The sequence below is a fragment of the Babylonia areolata genome, chromosome 3 (assembly GCF_041734735.1).
Source record: "Babylonia areolata isolate BAREFJ2019XMU chromosome 3, ASM4173473v1, whole genome shotgun sequence".
Classification (NCBI taxonomy): domain Eukaryota; kingdom Metazoa; phylum Mollusca; class Gastropoda; order Neogastropoda; family Buccinidae; genus Babylonia; species Babylonia areolata.
The window spans coordinates 51,308,459-51,327,800 of record NC_134878.1 but is presented as its reverse complement, the minus strand read 5'-3'; the positions used below and the strand labels follow the sequence as shown (position 1 = coordinate 51,327,800).

The 19,342-nt window shown below is 46.8% G+C and overlaps 1 protein-coding gene and 1 pseudogene across 1 annotated transcript in view; one reads left to right on the top strand and one right to left on the bottom strand.

The window, feature by feature from the left end:
* Positions 1-370: 370 nt before the first annotated feature.
* Positions 371-19,342, bottom strand: part of LOC143280371 (sodium channel protein 1 brain-like) — a 75,212-nt gene continuing 56,240 nt past the window's right edge. Inside the window, exons 18-26 of the mRNA XM_076585008.1 lie at positions 15,760-15,898; positions 15,028-15,090; positions 13,528-13,631; positions 12,926-13,188; positions 11,821-11,989; positions 8,419-8,526; positions 7,060-7,197; positions 5,412-5,600; positions 371-598 (exon numbers count right to left, since the gene is read on the bottom strand). Coding sequence (XP_076441123.1) covers positions 371-598; positions 5,412-5,600; positions 7,060-7,197; positions 8,419-8,526; positions 11,821-11,989; positions 12,926-13,188; positions 13,528-13,631; positions 15,028-15,090; positions 15,760-15,898 — 1,401 coding nt within the window. The remainder of the gene's footprint in view (positions 599-5,411; positions 5,601-7,059; positions 7,198-8,418; positions 8,527-11,820; positions 11,990-12,925; positions 13,189-13,527; positions 13,632-15,027; positions 15,091-15,759; positions 15,899-19,342) is intronic.
* Positions 8,894-11,431, top strand: LOC143280221 (uncharacterized; annotated as a pseudogene).

The following is a 19,342-nucleotide window of genomic DNA, read 5'->3' as shown; positions in this document are numbered from 1 at the left end:
ATGAATCTGTTAAAAGTTTACCACACGCACACAGACACACACACACACTGACAACTGGAATAGGAGTTCGTTTTCACACGTTATCCCAAAACTGAACACAATCCATTATTTCCATGCATAAACTGATTGGCGTGTATAACGCGTAGACGTTTCTGTATACATCACACAACCACACAAGTGTGTTAACATGTGTAGGTGGATAAGAGCATGCACATATTCAAGTACATGCCTGTGCGCGCGCGTGCAGAGGAACACACAGACAGACTCAGAGACACGCAAACATGCACACACACACACACGCACACAAACACACACACACACACACACACGCGCGCGCGCGCACACAAACACACACACACGCGCGCCTATTTCAAGAGGGTAGATCGGAGGCCCCAGCATGAGTTTTGGGCAGCCTGAGAGAGAACTGGGTTCCCCGCGGCTCCTTGTTGCCGCTCCCTTTGAGCAGCTTCTGAAAGTATCTGGCGTAGGCCAGCGACATGTTGTTGGTCAGCTCTTCCACCGAGCTCGGGTTGCGGCCCACCAGGCTGCCCCTGCGGTGACTGGCCTTCACCGTGATCTTCATGATGGATTGGATCGCCTGGCGGCACGGCCACAGCAACGAGAACAAACAAAAAAAAAAAAACACACACACAAAAAAAAAGGCGCGGGTGGTGGGGGTTGGCGGGGGGATGGGTGGGGATAGGGGAGGAAGAGGGAGTAAGGGGAGGGGTGCATGGTGTGGAGTGAGCAGTTTGCATTTGCATTCTGTTTTGCACTGTTTTGTGTTGTTGTTGTAGCTGTATTTTGTGTTTTTTTTGTGTTGTGTTGTGTTGAACTGTATTGAATCATACTATAATTGTATTGGGGTTAGGGGGTGCACGGGAGGGGTAGTACCTCTAGAGGGGGGGCTTGTCACGCTCTTCCGGGAGTGGTTCGTCCTCTGTTGGTCCCCACCGGCACCCAGCTCTCACCTATGGGTCATAGAAGCTGCTAGCATGCGGCAGCGCCCAACCCCCGGGCAACGGCTTTGACAGGCTGGCTAAACTAGGTGAGGGTAGCCGACGGGTCTCAAACCCTCGGTGAGTTAGGGCTTGTCTACCCAAGCATGTGAAGACTGGATCCGGCGGACTCTGCGGAAGAAACCTTCATGGTTCAACGGAGAGAAAGGCGGTTGCAGCAGAGCACTGTGGAGTGCTGAGGGCAGGATGAGGCACATAGGACATCCTGGTCATCCACTGCATCCGTTTCCATCTCCAGTCGTCTTGACCTCGTCTTGCCACTGCATACAGACGGTCTCGGACAAGAAAGTGAGGTCGACGGTGCGCAACTCCTCACTATAAACAAAGTCATCGCGCAAATCATCAGTCATCCTTCATCCCATACCATCATTTTCCCCAAGCCCTGTGGCGACAGGCGAGCGACGAAGCGACAGGTGTGGGTACACTGGCAGTCGTAGCCGCGGACCTGCACACAGACGGCTCAGGCCATAGGGTCGTTTTTCACCGACTGGAGCAGCGGTGGAGATCGGCAGCCCCCTGAGCGACTGAGCAGCCCTCTTCAGGACAGCACTGCTCACCTCCATGGCATACGGAAGGGGCTAGAAAAGGTGCCCTAAACATTGCCTATTCAACACCACTGATCGACTTTGTCATCGTCAGGGAGAGGGACAGGCAGGACGTACGAGTCACGAGGGCCATGTGCGGCGCCGAGTGCTGGACAGACCACCCCCTTATCGTCTCCAAGCTCAATCTCCGCATCCAGCCCAAGAGACGGCCTCAGGGCATGAAAGCATTCAAACGCCTGAATGTCAACAAGCTGGAGCTAGGCAACATCAAGCAGAGCTTTGCTGACACCCTCGAGGAACGCCTTAAGTCCACCGTGCCGGACAACCAGAATGTGGAGGCAGCATGGGGCGCACTGCATGAGACGGTGTACAACACTGCCATGGAGTACCTGGGGCCTTCTGTCAGGAAGCACAAAGACTGGTTTGATGAGAACTGCACTGAGATCAAGTAGCTGCTAGAAGACAAACGCCAAGCCTACAGAGCCCACATTGAAGATCCCAAGTCACAGTCAAAGAAAGACATACTGAAGAGCGCACGCAGCACCATCCAGCTGAAGTTGCGGCAGATGCAGGATTCCTGGTTGAGCAACAAAGCTGATGAGATCCAGGGCTTTGCAGACAGGAACGACATGAAGAACTTCTATAACGGCCTGAAAGAAGTCTACGGTCCCACCACCTCCGGATCTGCTCCACTCATCAGTGCTGATGGTTCTACCCTGATCACTGACAAGGACGGGATCCTTGAGAGATGGGCTGAACACTTTGACAGCGTACTGAACCGCCCCTCCACCATCAATGATGAAGCCATCGACCGACTCCCCCAGGTGCCAGTCAGTGAGTCGTTGGATGCCATTCCAACTTTGGAGGAGACCCAGAAAGCTATCCGTCTGCTATCCAATGGCAAAGCCCCTGGCTCAGACTCCATTCCAGCTGAGGTCTACAAAGAAGGTGGTATGGCACTGACTGAGAAGCTTCATCAGCTGTTCCAGCTCATCTGGCAGCATGAGGCAGTTCCACAGGACTTCAAAGACGCTTCCATCATACACCTGTACAAGCGCAAAGGAAATCGTCAGGCCTGTGACAACCATCGTGGAATATCCCTGCTGTCCGTCGCAGGCAAGACTCTGGCCAGAGTGCTACTCAACCGTCTCTTAGCGCACCTTGAGCAAGGTCTCCTACCAGAGAGCCAGAGTGGCTTCCGGAAAGAACGCGGGACTATCGACATGGTGTTTGGTGCCAGGCAGCTCCAGGAGAAGTGTCAGGAACAGAACGCCGACCTTTACTCCACCTATGTCGATCTGACCAAGGCCTTTGATACTGTTAGCAGAGATGGCCTTTGGAGAATCATGGCGAAGTACGGATGTCCCAGAAAGTTCATCACCATCATACGGCAACTACACGATGGGATGCTGGCCCGAGTCCAAGACAACGGAGAGACTTCAGAACCATTCCCTGTCTCCAACGGAGTCAAGCAAGGGTGTGTTCTTGCCCCCACCCTGTTCAGTCTCATGTTTTCAGCCATGCTGACAGATGCCTTCAGAGACGCTGACGTAGGCATTGGCATCAGATACCACACAGATGGCTCACTCTTTAACCTCAGAAGGCTTCAAGCAAAAACCAAGGTGAGGACAGACACCGTCAACGACTTCCTGTTTGCTGATGACTGCGCTCTCAACGCTGCCTCCGAAGCTGACATGCAACACAGTGTCGACAAGTTCTCTGCTGCCTGTGACAACTTTGGCCTCACAATCAGCACAAAGAAGACTGAGGTGATGCACCAGCCAGCTCCAGGAAAGCCCTACGTTGAACCAAACATCTTCATCAACGGGCAACGACTGAACGCGGTGGACAAGTTCACATACCTGGGCAGTACACTCTCTCGCACAGTTGTCATCGACGACGAGGTGAATCCCAGACTCGCCAAAGCCAGCGCTGCCTTCGGCAGACTCCATAAGAACGTTTGGAACAGGAGAAGCATCACCCTGGAGACGAAGCTCAAAGTATACAAGGCCATAGTTCTCACCACACTGCTCTATGGATGTGAATCATGGACGGTCTACATACGCCACGCCAAAAAGCTGAACCACTTCCACACCACCAGCCTCAGAAAACTTCTCGGCATAAAGTGGCACGAGAAGATCCCTGACACAGAGGTGCTCACTCGTGCAAACTTGCCCAGCATCTAAACCATCTTGATGCAGGCCCAGCTGCGCTGGGCAGGCCATGTAGTTCGAATGTCAGACCACCGGCTCCCCAAGAAACTGCTGTACGGCGAACTCCAACATGGTAAGCGCTCCAAAAGGCCAAAAGAAGCGCTTCAAAGACACTCTGAAAGCTTCTCTGAAGGCCTTCAACATCAGCCACGACACATGGGAGCTGAATGCAATGGACAGACCAAAGTGGCGTTCAGCTGTCCACAAAGGCGCCAAATCATGTGAGGCCAACAGAATCGCTGCAGCAGAGCAACGCAGACATGCCAGGAAAAGCAGTGCCAGCAAGTCCCCGACAGCCGCTACCATCCCCTGTCCACACTGCGTCAGAACCTTCCGGGCGCGGATTGGCCTGACCAGTCATCTACGCACCCACAGAGCCCAACCCACCCACCCCCAGGATGACTAGATGGTCCTCGTCGATTCCGACGGAAGAACCACACAATTGTATTGTATTACATGGCATTGTATTGTGTCGTAGTGTACTGCATTGTATTGTGTTCTATTATGCTGTATTGTATTGTATTATTTGGTGTTTTTGTGTGTCAGTTGTATTGTATCGTATTGTAGGAGAACGGTGACAGAATGGTAAAGAGGCTCATCTGCCAATACAATGTCCGTGATGGTCTGAGAACGAATCCCGCCCGGACTCGTCTTTTATCCCAAGTTTGACTGGAAAATCAAACTGACCGTCTAGTCACTCGGATGAGACGATAAACCGAGGTCCCATGTGCAGCACGCACTTGGCGCACTGAAAAAAGAATCCGTGGCAACATAAGTGTTACCCTCAGGCAAATTCTGCAGTAGACATCCACTCTGATAGGTACACAAAATTAATGTGCACTCAAGGCCTAACTAAGCGCTGCTGCTGGTCAGGCATCTGCCTAACAAATGTGGCATGGCGTATATGGATTTTTCTGAACGCAGTGACCCCTCCTCGAGAAACTGAAACAGCATTGTATTGCACTACTTTTTGGTTGTGGTGAAGTTTCAGTTCTACAGACACATTTTGGTGGGAGAAATTTTGTCGCGTTTATGAAGGTAACTGGTATGGAGACAGAGACAGAGACACACACACACACATACACACACATACAGACAGACAGAAACAGACAGACAGAGACAGAGACTGAGAGACCGAGAGAGACAGAGAGACTGTGATAGAGAGACCGAAAGAGACAGAGACACCGTGAGACATAGAGGGAGACACAGAGTCAGAGACACTGAGAGGGGCGGAGACAGACAATGAGGCATATAGAAACAGCGAGAAATGACAGAGAATGAGAGTTTTCGAGGAAGACACTGAGAGACAGACAGACAGACAGAAAGACAGACAGACACAGTCAGTTACCGAGAAATGGAGAGGAGACACCATTGCTTTTAGTATTGTATTGCATTACTCTTTTTGTCACAACAGATTTTTGTGTGAAATTTGGGCTGCTGTCCCCAGAAACAGCAACTCACTATAGTGAGATCACTACCGTTTTTTTTTGTTTTGTTTTTTGTTGTTGTTGTTGTTGTTATTTTAGTTTTTGGGTTGTCGCTTTTTTGTTTCTGCCTGCAAGTGTACTTGGTTCTATCAAAGTGGGGGATGGGGGGGCGGGGGGGGGGGGGGGGGGGGTGGTAGTTAGGTGTACCTGTTGTGTCTTGAAGACCTGCCAGGCCCTCTGCAGGGTGCGCGCCGCCACGTCCTGCTTCTTGCGGTAGATGGTGCAGGAGATCTGTGTCATCTTGGTGCGCAATGGGAAGCGGGCCATGAACCGGGTGTTGATCTGCTGCTTCATGGACTGCAGCTCGTCACTCTCGTCTATCTCCGGCAGCACGTTCTGTGAACACACACACACACACACACACACACACACACACACACATACACACACATGTACACATACAGACATGCGGATACAGACACACATATAGACACACAGAGAGGAACACACTCTCACAAAACACATAAATACACACACACACACACACACACACACACACACACACACACACACACACCACACACACACAGATACAGGCATACGGATACAGACATACATAGAGACACACACACACACAGAAAGACACTCTCACAAACACATAAACACACTCATACACACACGCGCACAAAAAAACACCCACACATGTGTGTGCGCGCACACACACACACACACACACACACACACACACACACACACACATACCGGTCACTGTCAGTCCGATTCAGCGATTGTCGATTTCCGCATCTTGGATTTTACCACGTCAACAACTAAACTGTTTGGCTCCAACACATTTTGCAATTTAGCTGAGTGTACTCTCTCTACAGGGTTAGAAATTTAAGCAATCGTTAAACATAACTGAGCCTTCCTTTTCATATGCTTTTTTTTCACGCATGGAGCGGATCTTGGATTCAAACTAATCTGATGTTGGAGCTGAGAGGAGTGACTGACCGCATTATCGCAAGAAAATCTCTTCGTTGATATGTACGTGATGTACAAACACACACATAGGGAGGTTCGATGGCTTCAGAGCCTTGGATCTGAATCCCGGCTAAAATTGTCTCGAGGTGCATGTCGTCGATTTGTTGATACCGCTGGTAAAGCGCTCTTTTACATGTAAACATTTTGCCATCTTCCGGCCGTGAAATGGTTTACACGTCGGGAATTGTGTATCTAAACGTGTTTTAGGAACATGCCAAGACAGTTTTCTGTCGGCTAAAAACATCATGATAAGAAATGAATCATATTCAAAGAAACATATATAGGCAAGTTTTCACACACACACACAAGCACAGAAACAAATACAAATACAGACACACATGCACTGATACACTTGTTGTCGAGTTCAAAAACTTCATTTCCAATAAACAAACCAGTATGCGTACACAAACACACACACATACACGCACACACACACGCGCGCGCGTAGCTCATGGGTTGTTCAGCACAGATAACTAAATTATTCCCTTCTTTCCCTCAGACTGTTCCTGCTCATGTTTTTCCACGAAACTAAAGGCCAGGCACCTGTTTGTTTACATCATAAAAAAACCCCAACAACTTGGATGTGGTGTAGCGTAAGTGGATCAGTCCGTACATTTTGACACCTCGTTGAAACCGAAAGTCCCTCTGCCCCCCCCCCCCTGCCCCATCCGCCTCCCTCCCCCAACCCGCTCCCCTCTCGCCTCTGACCCCCCCCCCCCCCTGCCCCCCGGAACCTCTCCAATGCCCGCCCTGTCCCCCAAAACCCCAGCCCACAAGTCTTGGCCTCGTCACGAGTGGTGTGGTGTGGAACACAGACCCTGACGAGGCCGAGGAGGATGTCCAGGCAGTGGATCCTGTCGCCTTGCAGGATGGGCAGGTTGATGGACACCAGGGCGATTTCGTTCGGCTTCGGGATTCCCAGGGGTGGGTCCAGGTCAGCCACAAAGTTCGACAGCTGAAACAATCAGGTACAGGAATACATGCACGTACGCGCAGAATCACATAACGACACACACACATACACATACATACACAGAAAAAGAGACTAAAAAGAAAAAGAAGAAGAGGAGGAACGAGAGAGAGAGAGAGAGAGAGAGAGAGAGAGAGAGAGAGAGAGAGAGAGAGAACAAGCTATTTTATTGAGGGATAAAGGAATAAGGCTTGTTTTCATCCTGCCCTCAGAAAGGGGAAAATACAGCAGACTCGCAATACAAGAGGGAAAGACGGGGGGTGGGCGGGGAAGGGGGAGGGAGAGAGAGAGAGAGAGAGAGAGAGAGAGAGAGAGAGAGAGAGAGAGAGAGAGAGATTGAAACTTTGTTACTGAGGGTAAAGGAACATTAACACGCACTTACTGGCCTGTTTCCATCCTACTCTCGTTCGGAAAAAGTACAAATTCATCTAGGAAATACACGAGATAAAAAAAAGGAGGAAATGATACATACACATCGCCTGGCAACAACAATAACAACAATAATCATAATAAATAAAAACAAACAAACAAACAAACAAATCAAATGGCACAGAAAATACATAACTCTCCACACACAAAAAAACACAGTGTGCACATGCATGAAAGAGAGAGGGAAGGAAGAAAGGAAGGAAGCGCCAGAGTATGTGAGACTTGTTTTATAAAGATCAATTCTTGGCCGAGGCAAAGTTATATTATATGTGTGACGGTGATTATTTACTGAAACATTAGAGAGAAAGACAGAGACAGAGGGAGAGAGAGACAGACAGAGAGAGGTTGAACAGAACAGAACAGACCTGCAATGACTCGCGAGTGTACACACAATGTGAGCCTGCAGTGTAACACTGTGTTTCGGTTGTGTGTGTGTGTGTGTGTGTGTGTGTGTGTTAAACTTTAAGAAATTCATTTTCGCTGGAAAAATTTTTTTTGTCTATCGACATTAAACATGGTTTAAAAACAAGGAAAACAACAGTTCATTCCACACATACAAAATAATGACAATGCACTTTTGGGAAGGGCATGAAAAATGTCAAGAAGTCCCTTAAAAATCTTTTTCACAAAACATCACTTTTATCTGAAAGAGAGAGAGAGAGAGAGAGAGAGAGAGAGAGAGAGAGAGAGAGGAACAGAGACAGTGACAGACAATGAGAAAGACAATAGTCAGAGACAGAGAGGAGTGCACAGGGTGATGTGGTGGTAGCTTCTTACCTGTGTGTAGGGGATGTACTGGGAGGCGTTGGGATCGTAGCGCTGCCACACGCTGTAGAACATGTCAAAGTCGTCCTCCGTCACTCCGACCTCGTCTTGTTGGTGAGCCTGCACAGCACGCCCACCTCTGTCAGGTGACTCCGCTCTGTCATGTTACACTGTTCTGACATGCAACACCGCTCTGTCATGTTACATCACCTGTCATATTTTACACCGCTGTTGTATCCACACCGCTCTGTCATGTTACACCACTCTTGTCATGTAACACTGCTCCGTCATCTTTCACCGCTCTGTCATGTTACACCCCTCTGTCATGTTACACTGATCCGTCCTGTTACATCACCTGACTCATATCTACACCGCTGTTGGATCCACACCGCTCTGTCATGTTACACCACTCTTGTCATGTAACACTGCTCTGTCATGTTTCACCGCTCTGTCATGTTACACCACTCTTGTCATGTAACACTGCTCTGTCATGTTTCACCGCTCTGTCATGTTACACTGATCCGTCATGTTTCACCGCTCTGTCATGTTACACCGCTCTGTCATGTTTCACCGCTCTGTCATGTTACACCGCTCTGTCATGTTACACCCCTCTGTCATGTTTCACCGCTCTGTCATGTTTCACCGCTCTGTCATGTTACACTGATCCGCCCTGTTACATCACCTGACTCATAGCTACACCGCTGTTGTATCCACACCGCGCTGTCATGTTACACCTCTCTGTCATGTTACACCGCTCTGTCATGTTACACCTCTCTGTCATGTTACACCTCTCTGTCATGTTACACCGCTCTGTCATGTTACACCCCTCTGTCATGTTTCACCTCTCTGTCATGTTACACCCCTCTGTCACGTTACACTGATCCGTCCTGTTACTCCACTGTCACGATACACTGGTCCGTCCTGTTGTATCACCTGTCATGTTTACACCACTGTTGTATCACACCACTCTATCATGTTACATTGCTCCATCGTGTTACACCACTCTGTCACGTTAAACTGATCCGCCCTGTTGCATCACCTGTTCTACCTACACCGCTATTGTATCCACACCGCTCTGTCATGTTACAATACTACTCTGTCATGGTACACTGCTCCGTCATGTTTCACCGCTCTGTCACGTTGAACTGATCCGTCCTTTTACATCACCTGTTACATTTACACCGCTGTTGTATCCACACCGCTCTGCCATGTAACACCGCTGTGACATGTTACACCATTCTGTCATGTTACACTGATCCGTCCAGTTACATCACCTGTCCTATTCACACTGCTGTTGTATCCACACCGCTTTGTCATATTACACTGATCCGTCATGTTACACCGCTCTGTCATGTTTCACCGCTTTCATACTGCATTCGCTCTGTCATGCTACACCACTGACTTGTTACACCACCCTGTCATGTTACACCAATCTGTCACGTTAAAGGGCTCTGTTGTGTTACATCGCTCTGTCATGTTGCATGACAGTCACGTTGCATTGCTATGTCATGTTACCTGCTTTGTCATATTACATTCGTCTGTCATACTACATCGTCCTGTCATGCTACATTGCTGTCATGTTACAATGCTCTTTCATGTCACGCTGTTGTTACATCGATGTCATGTTACATCACTATATGATACACTGGTCTGTCACGTTACATCGCTATCATGTTACGCTGCTATGTCATGTTACACTGCTCTCTCATGTTACATCGCTGTCAAGCTTCACTACTGTGTCCTGTTACACTGCTGCCACGTCTTTCAGCCAAAGCAACAGGTTTTGCACTTGTTGATTCAGGTGAAGACAAGACTTGCTGACTTTGTGGATACTGTTTCACCTTAACTCTGCTCTCCTTTTTTGTCCCTTGTCTTCTGATGCTGCCAGCTTGCATCTCGAATGTACCTTATTTCCGATAAGAAGAGTGCAGTACAAACATCCAGATATAGTTAATTTCCCAGCTGTTCATTTTTGGAAGTGCTCTCGGTTTCTTTTTGTGTGTTATTTTGTGTGTTGTTTGTTCGTTCATTTCTTTCTTTCTTTTTTTTCTTTTCTGTCTGTTGTTGTTGTTTTTTGTTGTTGTTTTTTGTTTTGTCCTTTTTGCTACTCTTGCTCTTTTTCTCTTCGTTGTTCTTGTGAAACAATTAACCAAAATGGAAAAAAGGGAAAAAAAGAAAAAGAAAAAGGAAAAGGTCAACGATACTTAACGACGGTGGTGATTTCCATGATTCAGCGTCATTTTTCCAAAGAGGCTTACTGCACTCGGACAAATCCATATACGCTACACCACATCTGCTAAGCAGATGCTTGACCGGCAGCATAACTCAACGTGCTTAGTCAGAACCTGAGTGCACGCACATGTATTTGTGTACCTTACCTATCGGAGTGGATTTCTTCTACAGGATTTTGATCTGCATAATTTTGTTAGAGGACAACACTCTGGCTGTCATAGCACCAAGTGTGTGCTGCACAAGGGACCTCGGTTTATTTTTATTAAGACTTCTCGTCTCGTCCGAATGATCAGACTCTCAGTTTGGGTTTCCAAACTCGCAAGATACGGGAGACCGAGACTCGAACCCAAACACTCACAAAAACTGTGTTGGCAGGAAAGCGTCCTTAGTATTATGACTCCCTCCTTGTTATAATAAAGCGTAGTGCTTTAATTCATGGTGTCCTTTAAAGTTTATAATATTCTCTGAGGTACAGACAAATTGTACATGTTGGACAGTGAAAAAAACACATATGTACATATACAGGATGCAATCAATGAATGTCATTTTTTCCCTTCTTTTGTTTTCTTTTACGCTTTATTCTGATATGACGTATCGTATCTGCATCATTAAGCACTATGTGTTCGTACATTGTGAAACAACTGAATGGATGAAAATATTTGGAAACGAGACACAAAGCTTCATAAAATGCAAGAGGTGGGGGAGAGAGAGGGCGGCGTTTCCAGTACTTGCATATATCGATCCACATGATATTTTTGCTCACCTCCAGAAACGAGTGTTTGTCGACCCATAAACTGTGTGGTGGAAATGGTGCAATGCTGTCCTACGCAACCTACACCGATTGTTTTATGATCATAATATGCATAATAAAGATCATATTATGATCATGATCTGTCAAAGTTTTAAACACTTCCTATTTTCAACACCACGTTCCGACTTCGATAAATCGTAACAAAATAGCCAAAGACACACGCGCGTGCGCGCGCGCGCGCGCGCGCACACACACACACACACACGAAACACCGTGTTATTACATGGCCTCAAGTTGTGTGTAAACACATTCGTGACAAAAAAAGAAAAGAAGAAAAGAAAAGAAAAGAAAGATAGAAAAGAAAAGAAAAAAGAAGAAAATCTAGACAAAGGAAAAGAGGACGTGGCCACGACGTGCCCCCCCCGCCAGACCTGGTTGTAGTTCTCCAGGATGACGGCGATGTACAAGTTGATGATGAAGAGGGAGGTGAGGATGATGTAGGACACCATGTAGGGCACCGCCATGGTTTGGTTGCCACAGTCCCCGCCCTTCATCTCCTTCACGTGGCCGTCATCAAACCGGAAGTGGGTTTTGTTGCAGCTGCCACAACGTACAGAAAAGTACAACAGCAACAACAACGCTATAGCTTATACACTGTTTTGTACTTGTTTCCGTGTATCACGTTTTCCTTCTGAAAAAACAACAAGTACAACAACAACACAACACACACACACGCACACACACAAAACAAAAACAAACAAACAAACAAAAACAACAACAACAACAAAAAAACAACAATACCGCCACTCTACAGGGAGGCACAGGCCTACATGTGCATGTTATCTATATCCCATTTAACGACTAAAAAGAAAAACATAAACAATAATCAGTTCTTAGCAGCTTCTGCATTCACATGGTTTTATGCACAACGCAGACATTTGATCTTTCCGCAGCGGAAGCGTCATTCAAAAAGGAAAAAAAAAAGGTTCAATATTCTTCCTTCTAACTTCAATCTAAGTAAGCTCGCTCTCTTAAATGTGCATTTAGCATTGCTTTGCATTGTGTTTATACGTATTCATGTTACAATACAAGCTTACGCATAGGCTAACAAAGGAGGCTCAAGTGCAGAAGGGATGAAAGAAAGAGAGAGCGAAAAATCTGTAAAAATGAAAAAAAAAAAGTCCAATGTACAATTTTTTGTACCGGCTTTGTCTACATTTTACAAAGAGTTTCTCCACAGTAAACCTGACATCTGATTTTGTGAGTACGGGCGCAAACGTATGTGCATTCGTGCGCGCGTGCATACGCTTGAGCGCGCGTTTGTGTTTATGTATACGTGTGTGTGTGTGTGTGTGTGTGTGTGTGTGTGTGTGTGTGTGTGTACGCGCGCGTGCGCCCTCGTGTATGCTCCTGTCTGAAAACGCTCGTGCCTCTCCGACAATGTGTGCATGCGCTTGCCTTTACCACCACCCCTCACCCCAACCAAACACACATACGAGGACGATGTGAGCATGGCCAGAGGAGGAGGTGACTCACAAGGGTGGCGCGAGGAGCAGTGGTTCCAGGACGTCGTTCCAGCCGGCCGCCGTGGACAGGCTGAGCAGCAGCAGGGCGGCGCCCTTGAAGGAGCGGAAGTTCATCATGGGCGTCAGCGCCCCGTTGATCTTGATGTTGGAGAAGAGGAACATGCCGAATATGGCGTAGATGTAGAGACACAACATCAGGAGTGCCATGATGTTGATGATGGCGGGCAGCGAGATGACCAGGGAGAAGATCACTTTCCGTAACCCTTTGGCCACCTGGGAGGGAAGCACCATTGGGCGCGTCCATGTAGAAACAGGTCACCAGTGCAGGCAACAGGTACACGAGTATGTACACCCTGGTTCACATCATTATTCTGACACGCAAGCTCACGCTCACACACAAATGCTACACGGACACTTACACACGTAGACGCATTCACTCATATCCGGACACATACACATATATATATACACACGCATCCAAACACACACATACAGAGAGAGAGAGAGGGGGGGGGGGAGACTTGAACACATACAGACAGAAAAAAATAGCAAGCTGGCAGGCAGAGGCAGAACTGGAGAAAAAAGAACAGACCGAACTACAAATTAAGATACCTTGATGATTCGGAGAACACGGCTGATTCGGAAAATACGTATCAGTCTCAAGAAAATGGGAGGCATTACGAAAATACCCCCATCCGTGATAGCGTACTCAGCATCTGAACAGACATGCAGAAAGATGATTGTGTGCTGATGCTGGAATGAGGATGCCTTTTGGTCGTGATTAATCTTTTATCTGTTGAATTACACGTAAGTTCAGTTTAGTATTATCTGTATTTAGCATCATCTGTCTCTAACTAGTATTAAGTATAGTTTTAGTGCAATAATGACCAACACCGACTGAACCTTCCACTATTAACCAAATACACCCAAACAGACACACTGTCTCACATGTCGTAAACATGGTCTTACTGGGAAGGAAGTAGCATCGTTTGTGCAAATGGAATACAAAAACAAAACTGTCACCAAATTTGGTGCCAACGGACAAAGTGTTTCCAGATAAAATGTTTTGGTTACACGTTTATCCCCCCCCCACACACACCCCTACCTACGGGTAACCGAAACAGATTTATGACATAAACATACTTTATTTACACACGTGAGCCAATAAACTAAACATAAACTCTTCTTCTTCTGCGTTCGTGGGCTTCAACTCCCACGTTCACTCGCATATACGCGAGTGGGCTTTTTACGTGTATGACCGTTTTTACCCCGCCATGTAGGCAGCCATACTCCGCTTTCGGGGGTGTGCATGCTGGGTATGTTCTTGTTTCCATAACCCACCGAACGCTGACATGGATTACAGGATCTTTAACATGCGTATTTGATCTTATGCTTGCGTATACACACGAAGGGGATTCAGGCACTGGCAGGTTTGCACATATGTTGACCTGGGAGATTGTAAAAATCTCCACCCTTTACCCACCAGGCGCCGTCACCGTGATTCGAACCCGGGACCCTCAGATCGAAAGTCCAACGCTTTAACCATTCGGCTATGGCGCCCGTCGAAAAAACATAAACAATTTCGCTTTTCAGCTATCAGTTACCCTTTTAAGCTATCGGTTAATATCTCATAATATACGCATGCAAATTAAACCAACTAGGGTTTGGACCGATGATTATCAATTTTGCGCGCATTTTTTGTATCAGAGACATATTTACGCAAGAGAGAGAGAGAGAACACTAGAGAGAGAGAAGAGTGAGTGAGACAGAACACTAGCGCCTCAAATGCACGTCTGCATAATGTGCATTTGAACATGCTCTCTCTCTCTCTCTCTCTCTCTCTCTGTGTGTGTGTGTGTGTGTGTGTGTGTGTGTGTGTGTGTGTGTGTGTGTGTGTAAAATGGTTGCGGTGGGCTCATCATAATTATAGGGTCAGCGCCTGTTTGTATATTTTCTTGCTTACGTACAGCCACTTTTTTTTTCAAAATGGGGAAATGTCCAGAACACAAGAGAGGATGGAGATGTGTTTGGTGATTCAGCACTGTAATAGTAACAGTATTCTTGACAATGACTTTCTCCAGTACTGACTGACGATAACTGAAAGGACGTCACCTGAGTGTACTCTTAGTGGCCACTTGAGGCCCCGGTATTGGTGTATCAAATGCACCGTCACATCTGGAACACACACACACACACACACACACACACACACACACACACAGCAGAAATCAGGATTACACAGACGTGATTTTGTTTACACACATGATCCAAAAATGAAGGGAAGGAATGAGCTCAGATGAAATTGAGAAGCGAAAAGAAACATTTCAGATTAAAGACATGATAAATAAAAACAGATAAATGCGAAAAGCAATCCTCAGCTACAATTAATATCTCTATTATATAGAATGATACGAGGGGAGGGGATACCTCACTCAACTTTGGGGGGGGGGGGGCTTTATATAAGTAAATTGCCAGTTGTTTATTAACATGTTCATTTGTGAATGGCACAAGCATTGGAAGTCTCAAAAGAGATGGTTGCCTATAATATTTTAAAGGTATCAGCTGATTTCTCAGATCGCATAACATAGGACAACAAAGTGCATTTCATTCTCTTTCGCACTTTTACATAAAGGGCAAATTAGGTCACTATCACTATGTTTCCTGTAACGATAATGATGCACAAACAAGTCTGAAATTCCTAATCTAAACCTTGCCATAACATATTTCAAATGTTTGTCCACATTCATAGATAGATAAACTGGTACAGTATGTGTCAAGAGAGAGAGAGAGAGAGGTGGAGGGGGGTCGGGGGTATGGAGTGGAGGGGGGTAGGGCAGCACTGACCGAAGGTGGTAAGGATGGCCACAGTGAAGTCATAGCAGTTCCAGGGCAGGGTGAAATAGTACTTGCGCAGGCCCACGAGCTTCATGATGGCCTCTATGATGAAGAACACGCAGAACCCAACGTCCAGTACCCACAGCACCTGCCACCACTCTGACTGTTACCACAGCAGCAATCATGATGATAATGATGAAGGTGATGATGATGATGATGACGATGATGATGATGATGATAACTGTAGTGATAATGGTGATGATGAAGAGCACGCAAAACCCCACATCCAGCACCCACAGCACCTGCCATGGATGTCGCCACCACTCTGACCGTTACCAAAGCAGCAATCATGATAATGATGATGATGATGGCGATAATGATGATGATGGTGATGATGATGATGATGATAATGATGATAACTGTAGTGATAGTGGTGAAGATGAAGAACACGCAAAACCCCACGTCTAGAACCCACAGCACCTGTCATAGATATCACTACTACTCTGACCACTACCACAGCAGCAATCATGATGATAATGATGATGGTGTTGATGGCGACGATGGTGATGATAACTGCAGTGATAGTGGTGATGATGAATAACACGCAGAACCCCACGTCCAGCACCCAAAGTACCTGGCGTCACTACCATCCGGACCGTTAGCACTGCAGCGATGATGATAAATATGATGATGGTGATGATGAAGAAGAAGAAGAAAAAGAAGAAGGAGATGATGATGATGATGACGATGATGATGGTGATGGTGGTGGTGGTGGTGATGGTAATGATGATGGTGGTGATAATGATGGTGGTGATGATGATGATGATGATAGTGATGATGGTGGTGGTGATGATGGTGACGATGATGATGACGACGACGACGATGATGATGATGGCGATAACTGCAGTAATAGTGGTTGTCATGTCCATGATAACACTAATAAGCATTGCTCTCACTTAGTCTTCCAATACTGGGATTTGGTAAAAAGACTGATGTTTTGTACAAGAATAGGAGAGGCTCCACAATATGGCGACAATACAAGCTGAACTCACAACTTTGTGTCCAATCGAGTATCTGTTATTTGGAGACCACGTCAGCCAGGACAGGGCTCAAGATCAACAAGAAGAAGACCGAGCTGATGAAGATCAACACCACTGCCAACACACAAGTCACAGTCGGTGGAGAGCCCATCAGGGAGGTGGAATCTTTCATCTACTTGGGAAGCGTGGTTGACCGACAGGGAGGCACGGACCGAGACGTCACAGCCAGAACCGGCAAGGCAAGAACAGCTTTCATCATGCTCAAGAACATCTGGGCATCTGGAGCAATCAGTATGAAAACCAAACTCCGCATCTTCAACTCCAATGTGAAGTCAGTTCTGCTCTACGGATGCGAGACATGGCGGACAACACAGACGATGCAGCAGAAGATTCAGATATTCTTCAACACCTGTCTGAGGCGCATCTACAGGATCCGATGGCAGGAGAAGATCCGAAACGAAGATCTGTGGGAGCGAGCGGGACAGGAACCAGTGGCCAAGCAGATACTGCGGAGGAAGTGGGGCTGGATCGGACACATCCTCAGGAAGCCAGCGTCCAGCATCACACGCCAAGCCCTGACCTGGATTCCGCAGGGAAAGAGGAAGAGAGGCCGGCCTCGCAACAGCTGGAGGCGAGATACCGAGGCAGAGATGAAGCAGCAAGGGACGAACTGGACTGGAATGGCCAGAACAGTCCAGAACAGAGTGCGATGGCGAGGGGTCGTCGATGGCCTATGCTCCACGAGGAGCGATGGGCATAATGAATGAATGAATAAATGAGTATCTGTTATTGTGGTGACTGAGTGAAAGCATTCACACACTCATGTGCATATTTCAGTTTCACATACAAACACAACACTGGCGACGAGGATAACGAGGTGAGTCCGCTGGTATTTCGTTTTTTTTACCACGAGATACACAAAAACGTTATCAGCGTCGGTTAGTCTTGGTCAACCATGTCTGACATACCACCTTTTGAGAAATTTGCCGTGCATGGAGAAGCGAATACAGCAGGCACCAGGTGGGCAAAGTAGACTTCTTAGCTAGAGATTTTGTTCACAGCATTAGATATCACATCGGACAGCAGAAAAAAAGCTTTGTTGCTCCATTATGGTGGTGATGAAATCTTTGAGATATATGAGACAATGACAGATGAGCAGAAGGTATTGGTGCGGCGACAGAAGGTGCCAATCCTGTTCCCAATGAATATGCAACACTCAAAAAATCCCTTTCTGGCTATTTCACACCAAAGCAGAACTCAGCCTGTGAAACATTCACATTTTGCCAACTCAGGCAAAAGGAGAAAGCATGGACATGTACCACATAAGGTTACGGACAGCAGCTGCAAACTGTGATTTTCATGACGTTGACAAAGAGATTCTAGGTCAAATCATACAAGGTTGCACGTCATCCAGAATCAGGCGCAAATCTCTAAAGGACAATTTAAATCTCACAAGGATTTTGGAAGAAGCTCGCAGTTTTGAGCTCTCAGAAAGCAGAGCTGCAACCATTGAAAATGCATGTGCTGCTGCCATGACAAACAGCGTTCAACACGAAGCCATAAACGCTGTACGAGGTCGTCAACATCATCGTGGGTCCCAGAGACAACATCATGGTTTCAGTCACCCAAATCATCATACCAGTCGCCGTGACAGCCAGTCTGCCCCCGCAGCCACTTACAACCACACCCACCGACGAGGTGGTTCCTCAGGTCATCGAAGTGTCATCAGTCATCAAGGTCATCGCAGTGGAAATGACAAGGAACATTTTTGTCACTATTGTTGTGCATCACAGATTCTCTCCAAAAAACATGCCCTGCAAGTGGGAAAACATGCTCAAAATGTAGTAAAAAGGGACATTTTGCTCGTGTCTGCCGTTCTGGACCCAAGCTGGAAAGGCAAGTCAAATTTTCTGCCTCAGGTGCTCCATCACACACGTCAGATGAGTTTGTTTTGTGTGTCAAAGTCCTTGCAACATCGGCTACATCCAAAGTCCCACCCAAGGTTACTGCAAGTGTGAAAGACACGAATATTGACTGTGTGACTGACACAGGTGCCTCTGTCAACATTATTGGTCAATCAAGCCATGCCTCACTTGGTTCACAAGCCCCAAGACTCCAACATCCTGCACCCAAGATTTTTGCGTTCAATTCAAAGACCCCTCTCCCTGTTCGTGGATGGTTCCACGCAAAAATCAAGCACAAATCCACAGAAATTGAGACTGCAGAGGCACGGAGGAAACTCCTGTCATAAAATATTATGATGATTTGGCTATTGAAGATCCGTCCAATTCTGATGCTATTGATTTCAGCGAAATTTAAAAGTTCTGTTCTTGGTTTGAGGAAAACAATCTGGATCTCAATGTATTGAAAACAAAAGAAATGTTAATAGATTTTCGGAAAGACCCCTTGCCTGTAGCTAACCTTGTTATAGATGGTCAAACAGTGGAGAGGGTCAATGAATATAGATATTAGACAATAAGCTGACTTTTGACAGAAATGTTGATTCCATTCATAAGAAATGCCAATCTAGAATTTTTTGTTTACAGAAACTT